The sequence below is a fragment of the Diplotaxodon limnothrissa genome, linkage group LG23, assembly GCF_057381915.1.
Source record: "Diplotaxodon limnothrissa isolate DT_005_m linkage group LG23, D_limnothrissa_male_GT1.1, whole genome shotgun sequence".
NCBI classification, from domain to species: Eukaryota; Metazoa; Chordata; class Actinopteri; order Cichliformes; family Cichlidae; genus Diplotaxodon; species Diplotaxodon limnothrissa.
Window position 1 is genome coordinate 3,793,999 of NC_140617.1, and position 13,375 is coordinate 3,807,373.

Here is a 13,375-nt window from a genome sequence, read left to right on the forward strand (position 1 = left end):
GTTCAGTGTATGTGCATACATGCATACATAAAGTGTCCTGAATCCCATTTCAGGTAAGTGTTCAGGTGAGTATCGGGGCCTTAGCGTTTGAGCGTACAAAATGTGCTTTATTATCCAGGTTTCACTGAATACGATCTCAACACCAAACAACAGCCAAAAGCCGTTAAGGACTAGCCGATGAGCTGAGCGTTTTACTGCAGGGTCTACCAATACTAGAAATGTGGTAGCTTGTCATCTTACTCTGAATGTTATGGTTATTATAAAAAAAATGCTTTTATAAGAGTTGTGTTTCCCATGATTTATGCTGATGTGCTACAGTGGGGCACTGTGTGTTTGCAGGAGAGTTGCAGAGCAAACATAGCTGGGATAGTGACAAAACAAGAGGAATGGTTCAAAACACGTTTGCCATTGTTGCCAAAGCAGTCATAAGAACTTTACATAGCCGACGGCAGGGCTTGATTGATCGCATTTTAATACTAATGAAAATTAAAATAAGGATACTTTTTTTGCACTTCTGCTAATAAGCACTGTTTTCTTGTTTTCTAAATGAAGTACATTCATTTTCTTTGCAGCAGCGCATTTTCACCTTTCCCGAAAAGTTCAAGCTCACTTGCCGTTTATGCAACTTGAGCCAACGTGATTAAAAGGAAGCCCTTAGTAAACACGAGCCATCTAAAGGAAGAAAACAGGCTTTCAGTAGGTGAGCTGATAGCATGACCACTAACTAATATGTCTGCAGCCGCTTTGGTCTGACAATCGCTTGGGATTTCTCACGCGGTCCACTTTCTGCAGTGAGCAGCAGTTGGATCACGGTGGTGCTGCTTGCCCTGTGGCTACTCTGAAAGTATGGCCAAGGCATGCAAGTTCAGTGCTGCCTGGGCTTCTTTTTGCCCACATCCACATGTGCAGACTTCCCACAGTTTAGGATGCAGGCTAAGAGCAGGTCAGCATTTCTTTGCAGGACTTGCAAGTTCTAATTATGAATCCGCTCTCTACAGGATGACCCAGTGTCCCATACAATGGCCAACACTTTATTAATTTGCCTTCCCTCTGAATTAGATTTAAAGTAATAGAGAATACCCTATGAAAACTTCAAAAACTGCCTCATCTATAGGTGTATGAATACTCAGCCCCATAATGTTTAATATTCAAGATCACAATATCGATCAAAACAATTGTAATAATTATTGCTGCCTAAGCCAACAGTCACTATAAAAACCCATCACCACAAAGTCCATCAGTAAAAGACATTTTAACCCCAGGAAGTCAGAAACCAACTTATCAAAATATTTCAAAGAGTGTTTAAAGTTAAACACGTAGGATTTATTTTAGAGATAAGCAAACTTTTGACTCCTGTGGTGTTAAAGGATAATTAGGAGCAATAAAAGAAGTTTAGTTTAGTACAATTTACTGTTGTACTTTATTCCTGTAGCACTATTTATATATTACAACGGTGCAGTAAGACAAAACAGCAGTTCTACATAGATGAATGAGAAGTTATGGGAGCGCCAAGCAAAAAACATGCGTTTATTTCCCACATGCAGAATTTTATCTCTGTGGCTTCCGTATAGTTCTAACTCTTTCAAGGACAGCAGAGTCGGCTGCTGACATACATTAACTAAACTGATGGTTGCTGCTTTTGTCATACAAAAAATTAAATAAAGCCCTGGGCTTATATTAAGCAGGCTACCAAGTGTGTAAGACCATTACAAAAACACTTCAGCAGTATGAAAACGTTTGGTTTTCTATTTCTTAAACACGAACAAAAACGGATGCAAGCAGTTTTGACCGTTTTAAAGACGTTTGCACAATATGAGCAGTATTGCATGAGAAAACAGGTAGGTTTATAGGCAAGTTTTTCAGTCACATGACTCATTTAACCTTGAGTCAACAGTCGATCAACATAAATGCCTGAATGTCTCCAGTTATTGTTTGCACACTGCAGTGATGCATATCCTAAACTGCCTTTTCTTATGTTCACTGCTAAAGGACACTGTTACTTAACCCATCACAACGCAACTCTCTGCTCATGATTTATTGTTATATTTCTGAACGCAACTTCACATTTACTTTCAAATTTAAAATGAAAGGAAAATTATCCACCCTATTACCAATATCTGTCAAAGCTTCGTCATTGTTCGGGAAGCCAATTAATCACAGCCTGTATATCACTTATAATTATCACAAGCATTTGTACTAAAACTCTGTATTCAGTAAGGAGAGCAAACAAACTGTACACATTTAATTACTTGTGACTTTCATTAGCTACAGAGCAGGCAGCGAGCACTCCTCTGACCCTGACTTTTACACCGTGTACTTACAGAAGAAATCAGGCCTGTTGCTGATAAACAGCTGGAATAATTGCCTTTCAATAAAACAGCAACACTAAAAGGCAACAGCCATTTTACCGCTATATCAAACCCAACTTAGGAGAACTATAAGCATACTGTACGATTAACTACTTTTGAGCTTCATATTCAATTTGGCACAAACGTTCAAGCAAAAGCAAGCAAATTCCAAGTGTCACTTTCTTCCTTCTTATAAGTCACAAAAATCCCAAATCTAACAGCAAATCTAAGAGGTTACAAGCCAGTGGAGATAAAAGATCTAAGGGCTATTATACATGCAGTCAAAAACATAATAAAAGCTACACTAAGCATGACAATCTATAAAAGGGATGAAAGAGGTCCATAATAGGCTCCACATGAAGAGAGACAACCAGACGGAGCTAAAACCGACGCTGTAGCTAGATAGCGCTTGGGTCTTTTTCACATAGGCTTAAGTAAACAGGCCATTTCTTGTTCTGAGAGGGCCTCGAGCACGATCAGGCTGCATACAGTAGAAGGCAATGAGTCCGTGTTACCCTAATTAACAGAAATCACCACACTTATTTCATACAATTATTTCTGACCATCTTGTACAAAAAAATATATATATTTTTGAGTAGATACCCAATTACACCATTGCCATTTTGTTTCAGTTGAGCTTATTACACTGGGAGGTGAGGGATTTATGCAGTCTTTATACTGGAAGACAAGCATCTATGAAATTTCATGATGTCTGTGCAATACACAATAATAATCCTTTAATTAGCTCTTTTTCACCATTTTCTGTTTTCCTTCCTCCCAACCCCCATTTACTTCTGGTTACCATGAAGCATCGACTCCAGTAGATCAGAGTGACACAGGTATCAGTTTTAGCATCCGAATATAAAGAGAGGAGGAGAAAAGAAAAAACAATTGTTGGTTCTAGTAGGGCTGCATCTCAGTATTTGATTATTATAGAAAGGCATTTTGCCATGTCCTTTTTAGAACTTGGAAATCTCATCCAAGGTTAGGAACTTGACATTTTTGGGAGCATTAAAAAGAAAAAAGGCACTCAGAATAGTTCTCTACAAGAACATTTGATTAACAAAAAAATTATTTTAAACTGTATAAATTACACACGATCTTTCTTACAATCTAGTCATTTTTGATACCACAAGAAAACAGTTACTTTTTAATCCGCTTATTTTTAGTGTTAGATGCTGATGCGGCGGTTTGTGAGAACACCTTTAGCATCAGGAAGTCAGGATTCAGTCACCTGTGACAAACTACACAGTCTCTCAAATATCCTCTGGCATGTCAATGAATTTGTGCGACTTACTGTGAAGTTTACTTAAACTCTATTTCAGGTTACAACGCAAGACACAAACACCAAATGGCATTCAAAGGCATAATGGCTCTGCTAATCTACCTTTAACGCACACAGACACACACCTGAATAGCATTTCCAGCTCTCTGGAGAGGACTCATTTCCCACAGCAAGCCACCTCAGTGCAGGCCTTTTCTAGACTTAATTAAAATGCAGCCCTTGCTCATCACTGAAGCCACACTTCACTCCGAGGTGTGTGTGCACAGGAACAGGCAGAATCTACTCAGGGACAAAATATTTAGTAGTGGAAGCGTTCCAGTTTCTGACTGTAGTTCAAGTAATACTGGCCATTCACTTTCAAGAGTCTGTGTGAAGGGCAAGAGAGAAGCTCGCTGGCAAGATTTAATTCTCAAATAACCTCCTCCATCATTTACAACCCAGAACTGCTTACATCCACCGACCTTGGCCAGTCTCCTCCCTCTGCTGTCTTATGGGTGGTCTTCTAACAAAAAGAAAATCAGCAGGGGAGACGTTTCTCATGAATCCTTGTGGCCAAAGATGCAAGACTACGGAAGCTTTGAAGAAACACAGTAAAGATTACAGACTGCGGATTTTAATTCAGTCGCTGGTTTAAATTCCTGGGTGAGTGGCTGCTTCCAGCTATTCCACCGTTAGACTAAAAACACAACCTGAACCACACGAGTGCATTTTGCTTTGCATATCACATCACACGCAAATCCTGTGGTGATCGGAGCAATTTAGCTCGAGCAATCGTGGGTGTAGTTTTGCATGCGAAAGCTGTAAAACAACACAATCACACCAGTGGTTTTTCGAGCCAGATGGTTTGTGTGTAGTGTGGGTGCATCCCGAAGCAAAGCAGTGTGAGACAGGAACCTGCAGACTTACCCAGCAGGAGCAGCTTCAGCTCCCTTCTCGCATCTCTCTTGTCTCGTCGGAGCTGCTTCTCGATCTCAGCGTTGATTCGTTTGGACTCCTTCGCCTCCTCACTCAGGCAACAAGCCATCATGGAGTCTAAAGTCATCACCGCATGAGCGGGGGGGAAGAAAGCCCGTTTGAGGAGAGGTGTCGGGCTTACACCTCACACAAAGTACCAGATAAAAAAAAAAGAAAGAAGAAGAAGGCCTCCTGTGTGCACAACAGTCCGATCCCAACAGGTTATATCCAGACACTGATAATGGAGCTCGATAGTCTCGTTGCTTGGTGCAGACTCTGGCCTCCCTTGTTGATGGCAAAGCTGCTGTCAAGTGTTAAATATTTGACAGCTTAACGTTAGTCAAAGTCTCCAGTAAAACCTCAGGCTACAGTGACTGTGAGCTCATCAGAAAAAAAGAAACTAAACATGTCTGCAAATATCCCGAGGAACTACCGAGGGTGCGAATAACCATTTTGATTTCATGGACCGGTATTAGTTTGTTAACTAGCCTGAAAGCTAAACGCTGCTAACGTTATAACCAAGCTAACAGGTTGAATTTTATCTTCAGCGCACTTTGTTTTCTTGCTTAGCCCAGTCAATTTAAAAATATATAGACATATATATTTTTCTTATACTAAACTACTAACTTCGGTCCCACACACAGCGGGACACAACTGCCTGGCGCGGCCACCACATTTGTCCAATCCCCTCTGCTGGCTGCCCGGCCGAGTGCAAGCCTAGCCGCCCCGAAATCAGCGCTCCAAGTTACGCCCGCGCAGTGACAACGAGCCCCAGTCTGTCCATCCAGAAAGGTTGGTTTACTGCCTCGAGTCCTCCACGAACCGCATGCACCTGTGCCGATCAGAGAAAGTGCGCGCTCAGAGCAGGTATGTCTCGCAGGCGGAGGCACCAAGTAACCAGGATAGGGGGCTAAATGGGAAGGCTAATTGTTAGCTAGCTAGGTTAGCTCAGAGAGCCTTCCCTGGAATTGCAGCCCAAAAAACAGCCAACTCCTACTGACAGAGAATCCTGACTGCATTAAACTAGCGTTCCCCAAAATAAACTCGCAAACACCAAACCCCCCTCCCCAAAGTGCCAAAACGTCTTACTGGCAGTCAAATTGACCCTTGTCCTCCGTGCATTTTATCGCTCCTGGTATTTTTTTTTTTTTTTTTTTTCCTTTTCCTGGTGGTGCTGATCGCTCCTCATCACCCACTCCTCAGCTCCGGTGTGGCGCTGTCGATTTCGTCACTTGGGATATAAGTGATTGATAAGAGGAAGAGCGAATCAACACGAGGCGTGTGGGTGTTTCAGGCGGGTCTTTCCAGCACGGTTAACTTCCCAAGTTTGCTTGAGAGGAAAAAGTCATCCTCTTTGGAGGCGTGTCGGAGGAAGCGACTGACATTTGACTGGATGGGCAACGCCCATCTCCTGTCAAAGAGCAGCGCACTCACATACAGCCTGTCTGTGTTGTGCAGTCCACTACAAGAGTTTCACCAGGTCATTTCCGAGACTACTCAAACAACGAGCTGCAGGCAGTGGAAATAAACTAAGCGGCCTTCTATTTAAGTGCAGTAACTGAGTGCTGTGCAGTTTTGAGATGAGCTACTTCTCCTTGCACTTTCGTTCTAAAGCACTTTTCATTAGTACTACTACCTTCCCAATAAGATGTAATATATGCCGCTCACATTCTGTATAACAACCCCCTTTCCCAGCTTGAAACTTTATAATATCTCATTTATCTGATATTTGAAGTTTAACATTTGTGTGATATTGAATGCAAGACTTGCCACTTCCTCCAGCCTATCCCTGGCATCCTCCGCTGTCACACCAACCCTCTGCATGCCCTACTTCATTAGATCCATGAATCTTCACTGTGGTCTTCATCTTTTCCTCCTGCATTACAGCTCCATACTCAGTATTATTATCCAGTATATCCACCATCTTTCCTCTGCACATTTCTCTCTAACTTTGTCTTCCCTTTCAGCCATCCTGCCATCCCTCTGTCACAAATCACCCCTGACACTCATCTCCACCTTCTCTCCATTTACCTTCTCTGCACGCTCACCTTTCCACCTGACTCCCTCTCATTCGCGCCCATGTATTCTGTCTTGCTTATCCTGACTTTCATTTGTCTTTTCTCCAGAGCATACCTCCACCTTTCCAGTGTCTCTTCCACCTTCTGCCTACTGTCATTACAGATCATTATTCCATTTGCAAACATCATAGTCCACAAAAACTCCTGCCTGACTCCATCTTTCAACCTGTCCATCACATTGCAAACAAGACACAGTGCAGCTCCTTCTGACGTGACTCATTTCGCTCATAGGCTTCAAAAGGACATATAAACGATTTTGTGAAACCGTCATTTGAAACTTTTTCTTGTTTTTAATGACTTGGAAATTTATTCACTATTTTATCGTTCTGATTTTATTACACTTATACGAAACAGGTCTCTGTTGTAAAGGAGACAATGGGACTCAGTGGGACTACCTGTAAATGAAATCCAAGTTAAATAAAACATCTCCACGCCTGCACAGGTATCTGGACTAAACTTGCTTTGAATGCCTTCCTGTACTTCCTCATTCTACCACCAAGTCTCCCTGTCCCCTTTCCTCTGTCCAGAGGATACAGCAAACCCCTTATTGGCACTTTCCTGCAGCACCACAGCTGTACTTTCCCAAACATCTAGTGACTCTTCCATCCCACTCACAGCTTGTCTCAACTCTTCACTGAACTCTGAATATTCTTAATTGTTCAACTTCCACCATTTAATCCTCCCCTCTCTCTGCACACGCTTCCTCTTCTTGACATCCAGAGTCATCCTGCAGATTACCATCTAAAGCTGCTGAGCTACATTCTCTCCTGCCACCCCCTTTCAGTCTCCTTGCTCTGTCAGACTGTACCTCCCTCCCCTCTCATAGATTACCCTATGCTCATCCCCCTTCTTAAAGCGCATGTTTACCAGCCATTTCCATCCTGTTTGCAAAATCAGCTGCATGTACTATCATGCCAACAAACAAAGGAAACAAACAAGTCATACAGGAATTATAAAACAAAGTTTCACATATACTTAAGAAAGTGACACATGTACAAGGCCAAGTTCAGCAACTTGCACGTCACATACAAATTAACAGAACAAATTGACTCTGAGTCATCGAGTACCAGCTGTGGGAATCTATTCATAATCACATATTCACTTTGCTTTTCAAACCCCTGACTCACTGTCGGTATACTTGCCTCTTAGAACGGTTATTAACGTGTTAAGTTTTGTACTTGAGTTTATGAGTGTGAGAGATTAAAAAAAATACTCAAGGTCTTACAAAAAATGGTGACAATATTTTGTCAAAATTAAAGCAAGTAAACAAAACTAATGTTATGAAAGAGTCAAATGTCAAAACACAGGTTTGTTTTCTCATTTTAAAGGCTTATATTCTAATGTTGTCTTATATGTGCTGTTACGACTGATCACAAATAAATTTCAGTTATTGCTAATAATTACAAAACATATGAAAAAGAACTATATTTGAGTGAAATGTGCAATATTTTCCTCTAAAAGTCATGAAATTGCGACAAAATCTGGGACAATGTAGCAGAAATAACCTCATTATTTACTTCGTTGTGAGTTTCACAGGTTTGCATTTCCACAACACAACATGCCCAGTGTGTGACAGACTGTTTTAGCTGGTGTGATTTTGTCCACATCTATATGTTCCATACAGACCAACAATGGAGCAAACTTAAGTAACAGTAAGAATGCCACAACTTAAATTAAAGAGTCAGTTCATTGCAGTAAAGGTGGAGAAGTATTCACATCACATCATTAAACCAGCTCCCTGTTTGGATTCGAGACATAGACACCCTCTCTGCTTTGAAGATTAAGCATAAAACGTATTTGACTAAGCTTACAGTTAGGGCTGGATCAGGTGACCCTAAACCATCCTTTAGTTATGCTGGGACAGGCTCAGGCTGCTGGGGGACTTCCCAGAGGTATGAAAGAGTGCTAGACAAATAAAACTGAGTTGAATTGATATTAAATGAATATAATAATATACTGAATATATTATAATATTACGGTTCTCCTAGTTTGTAACAAAAAAAATAGATGTTAATGAAACGTGTATATATATCTATATATATGAACTTCTAGTTAAACTAACTTTAAATAATAATAGTCAATTATTTAATCTTTTAAATATACCACAGGTGTATAAGATCTTCATTCCAACTTTATCTTAAAATAGATGTCTGGGCTAATAAAGGAAAGCAACTCCAAAATTTTGTGAAATACTCATATGAAGATGGGGAAAAAACAGTTATGCTTGTCTACAATGTAGAGGTTTTGTTGTCAATTAAATCAAGTTTACTTTGATAAATGTATCCCAAAGGGAAACACCTTTGTTTTAGCCATTTTTGTTGTTTCTGTTTCGGGTAATACTGGGTGTGCCGGGATGAGGACACTGAAACAAAGAACAATCCTTCTTCACTGCTTAGAGTCGTCACCTGCTCAGCTGCAACAAGCAATGAGCTGACAGACAATTTTCTAGAGCCAAGTGACATCTTGTGGACATTAGATGTATTTGCAAGAGTCAACAACTTTCAAACTCATTTCACATAACGCAGCAGTATTTTTCATTTCTTCCGACTGTGGGTTCGACATGTTTAACCTCTTTAGACCTTGTTAGGTTTAATCTAACTTTGACAGAGAGAATAAATTAAGAGGCCAATGACACTGAAATCTGAGTCATAGACATTGGGTATGACTACAGATGAGAAGCTATCCCTTAAAAATTCAATAACTATCTTTAACCTGGGTGACTAATTGCATGTTGTGTACGGCAAGCTTCGTGCCGAGAAAGATGGCAAATCTGATGTTCTGATCTAAGACTAAAGAATGAAATGTGTGGGATATCAGCACACTCGGTATGCCCAGTATTATCAGGAAAATCTTCAGACGTGACTCATGACATTACAGCCCGACCTGGCCGCCCACATCTTTAATGAGCTGTGCCTCCTGCCAAAATCCTCCACCTACTGAAATTACTACCAACCCTGTTCATTCACTATGAACTCAGTCAGATAATTACAGCCGTTCACCAATTTAGGGTCATTTTCACCAGTAATGCACTGGGTATTTTTTGTTTGTTTGTTTGTTCTTTAAAAAACACATTAAAAAATTTTCCAAGATGATCACATTATTCCACAAAGCCAAAGATACATAAGTCTGGATTCTCTTTATACACGGCATTGCTCTCTCATTGTCCCACACTTGACTGACGGAGCAGAAGAATGAGGAGAAAATAATCACCAACCAAATATTTCAATTAGAAAAGAAAGCAATTATTATTATTCCACTACACAGCTTTTCATTCTGTTATGTGGCACTTAAGTCAACTCTGAATATTTTTTTAAATTAGGAAATACGTAGTTATTTCATTTATTTGACATTCATTTTATTGTGAAATACTGTTTGCCGTTTCATTATCAGTTTGTGGTTGGCTATTATTGTGTATGAGGGGTAGGAGCATATAAGGACAGCACATACTTTTCATCTCAGTGTGAAAAAAAATCTTTATCTTCATTACTCTTGCAAATAGTACCTTAAAAAAATATGCCCAAATTCCTGACTTTTACTAATAACATTTAAGGTTATTTAACTTAAAATCATTGCTTCATCTCTATTGAGGGTGAATGGTCTGGTACTATAGTGCCTTTCTATTCAGCTGACTGTCTTATTACATAATCACACACACACACACACACACACACACACACACACACACACACACACACACACACACACACACACACGAGTAACTAACTTGCCCAAGGATACTTTAGCATGCAGACTGAAGGAGTAAATATGTAGTCCCAGAAATTAGTATATATTTGCACCATCCTTAAAAAAATCTGCATGATGTTCAGTAGGAGTGTAAGACATAATAAATAAAGTATATTAAATATAAAAAATATTCAGTTCAGCTTTATTTCCATAGCGCTAAATCACAACAAGCGTCCCCTTGAAGTGGTTTATACTGCAAGGTAAAAACTTTACAACATTAGAGAGAAAGCCCCAACAATCAGAAAATCCCCCATGAGCAGCACTTGGAGGAAAAACTCCCATTTAGCAAGTAAAGACCTCCAGCAGAACGAGGCTCAGGGAGGGGCGGCCATCTGCCACAGCTGACTGGAGGTGAAGGGAAAGAGAAGAGAAAAAAGGAGAACACAGAAAGACAAAGGACAAAACACAAACTATGGAAGGAAGAAGACAAGAGTTAATGACGTGCAGTGGCAAATAAAATAAAAGTGAATAGAAGGGAGTGGAGATGAAGAGATCGGTGTGCATAATGGGAAGTCTCCTAGCCTGAACCATATGTTTTACCAAAAGGTTTTAAGCCTAATCTTAAAAGTAGAGGGGGTGACTGTCTCTTAAATCCAAACTGGGAGCTGGTTTTACAGAAGAGGAGTCTGATGACAGTTGAAGCCTCAAATACCACAAGTAAGCTTGCAGTCTGAGAGGAAAGTGGCCTGTTAGGATAACCATGAGGTCTTTAAAATATGACAGGACCTAATTATTCAAAAGTTTGTATGTGGATGGATTTAAAACTTCACACTGTATTTTATAGGGAACCAATGAAGATAAGCTTTTTTTAACCCCATAAACAATAATACGCCACGCTGTGTGCAGAGACTCCTGTTTGGAGTGATGTTAACCTGATGAGAAGCTGCCTGCGGTGCTCTATTGTTTCTGGTGTGACACACTGTCTGATAGATGCTGTCAGATTAATCATTGATCATCTCGTGTTTCCCTCAGCAGCCGGTGACATGGGGATAGAGTCTGTGTTACTGCCGCTGCATGTACAACAAACAAGCAAGCACATAAATAATACAGGTTCTACACAAAGTGTTCCATTGTACTAAGAGATCTGGATCCATCTCTGCCAGCAGGTAAACACTACAGATGTCTAAATCCCTGTAACGGGAAGCACGAGGAAGGGTTTTTTTGTTTTGTTTTCCTGTTACTGTCATTCAACGCCCACTTTTTGCGCATGATTCCCCACGGTTTTACCTTTTCCGCTTTCTTTCCTCTTGTGTTCTCTCTCTCTTGTTCCTTGCTCCTCTGTTCTGTCTTCCTTTCCTTTTTTTTTCTCTCCCTAAATTCTCACTAAACACATCTTTGTTGGCAAAGATTTTAGAGAATTATATAAAGGAAGGGGAATGAAAAGGGGGGGGAAAAAGCCTACAAAAGGCGTTCTTCAAAACACAATATTTGCTCCATCATCTTAATAAACACACAAATGTCAAGAAGAAGAGCTACAACACAGTCGCACAATGCACACAAAAGATGACAAGTATGGCAGGGCTTTGTTTACAGAGTAACACCTCTGTAGAAGTCCAGCCTATTAGAAGCAAATAAAATGGATTACATATATTAAAGCTTTAATTACTTGCTGTAATTGAAAACACACGCACACACATATACACTAAAGACCCAATATTCGCCTCACCTCGTTGCCATGGCAACGTGGGGCTCAGGTGATCTCAATATATGAAACCGTGAAAGCTGGACAAACCGGTTCTGCCAGGTGAGACAAAAGTTGGACATCCAAACAGCAGCCAAGAAGAGGAGTGACAAACCTGCTGCCCTCTTCATCTTTACTCTGAAAAACCTTTGCACGGTGAAAAATCACTGAATCACTGAGCCTTACACGGATTCCTGACGGTTGGAGTACTTTGGGTGTGTGCTTTTGTATTGTACTAGACCTGTAACCATTTTATTACATGTCATAATTTAGATGTTAAATTTTCACAATAATATTCTCGTTTTTTCATAACCTGATAAAAAGAAAATGCTTGGATTTGGTTGTTTTAATGAAGGAATTTAATGAAAAGTTCTCTAAATCATTTTGAAATGTAGAAGTGTAAAACAAGCTTTTTTTTAAAAAAAATATAACATCTGGTTATTAAAAATAAATGAGTAAAAAGTAAAAGTCTGTGAGTCAGTGATTGCCCCCAGCTCAGGTGAAACATGAAGCCGTGGAGCCTCTGCGGTAGCTGAAACTTTATCCGCGGACTCTTTGAAAACAGTCAAAACAGACATGAAAAAGAAGAGCTAACTTCCGGTTATGTATTTTCATAATAATAGCGTCTGCACAACAAGCTCAAAGGTTCTCCTGCAGTTTTAAATAAAAATGTCGAATAAAAAATTAAAAAAAAGAATTTTATTGTTTATAACTGTTAGCCCATTCCTCATCCTGCTTTTCTAAAGTTCTATTTCAGTTTATATATTCAAAAGGGGCAATGCAGTTTAGCATAGTTCCTATATGGAGCATGATAAGGATGTGCTGCCAGAGTTTATAGCCATTGCTTATTTCAAACCCTTGTCCCTTGCTGGGCTTTTAAATCCACATTGCATAGAGAAGATTTACAACTTTCAATTACATGAAACCATACTACACTGTAAAAATAAAATTATAATAAATACACATAAAAGAAATAGAGTAAATAGAGTAAAAATAAAAGAGTAAGAATATCAGTGTGTGGGGTATTTTTCACGCAAAGCATTTTTATGCCTGCATTAAAAGAACATTAAATCAACCTCAGCTGGTGTAATTAAACGATAGGCAAACATTTTTACATTGCACTTCTTTGTTATCACATGCATTGGTTTTTGGAAGCATTTGTCATACTGTGTACTCTGTCACAGGTGTAAATGTCATGCATGATCCAAACTGTGAGGCTCGTGACAAAGTTGTTTACTCTAGAACAATATACCCAAGGAGTGGTCAGTATCAGCAATGAATCAGG

At 39.8% G+C, this 13,375-nt stretch overlaps 1 protein-coding gene across 4 annotated transcripts in view; it reads right to left on the bottom strand.

The window, feature by feature from the left end:
- Positions 1-5,780, bottom strand: part of LOC146607289 (guanine nucleotide-binding protein G(q) subunit alpha-like) — a 30,537-nt gene extending 24,757 nt beyond the window's left edge. For 3 of the 4 annotated variants that reach the window (XM_085348141.1, XM_085348139.1, XM_085348142.1), the window contains exon 1: positions 4,540-5,780. In XM_085348141.1, coding sequence (XP_085204267.1) covers positions 4,540-4,675 — 136 coding nt within the window. In that variant the 5' untranslated portion in view covers positions 4,676-5,780. The remainder of the gene's footprint in view (positions 1-4,539) is intronic. The other variant, XM_085348140.1, reaches the window with a different exon arrangement.
- Positions 5,781-13,375: the final 7,595 nt, after the last annotated feature.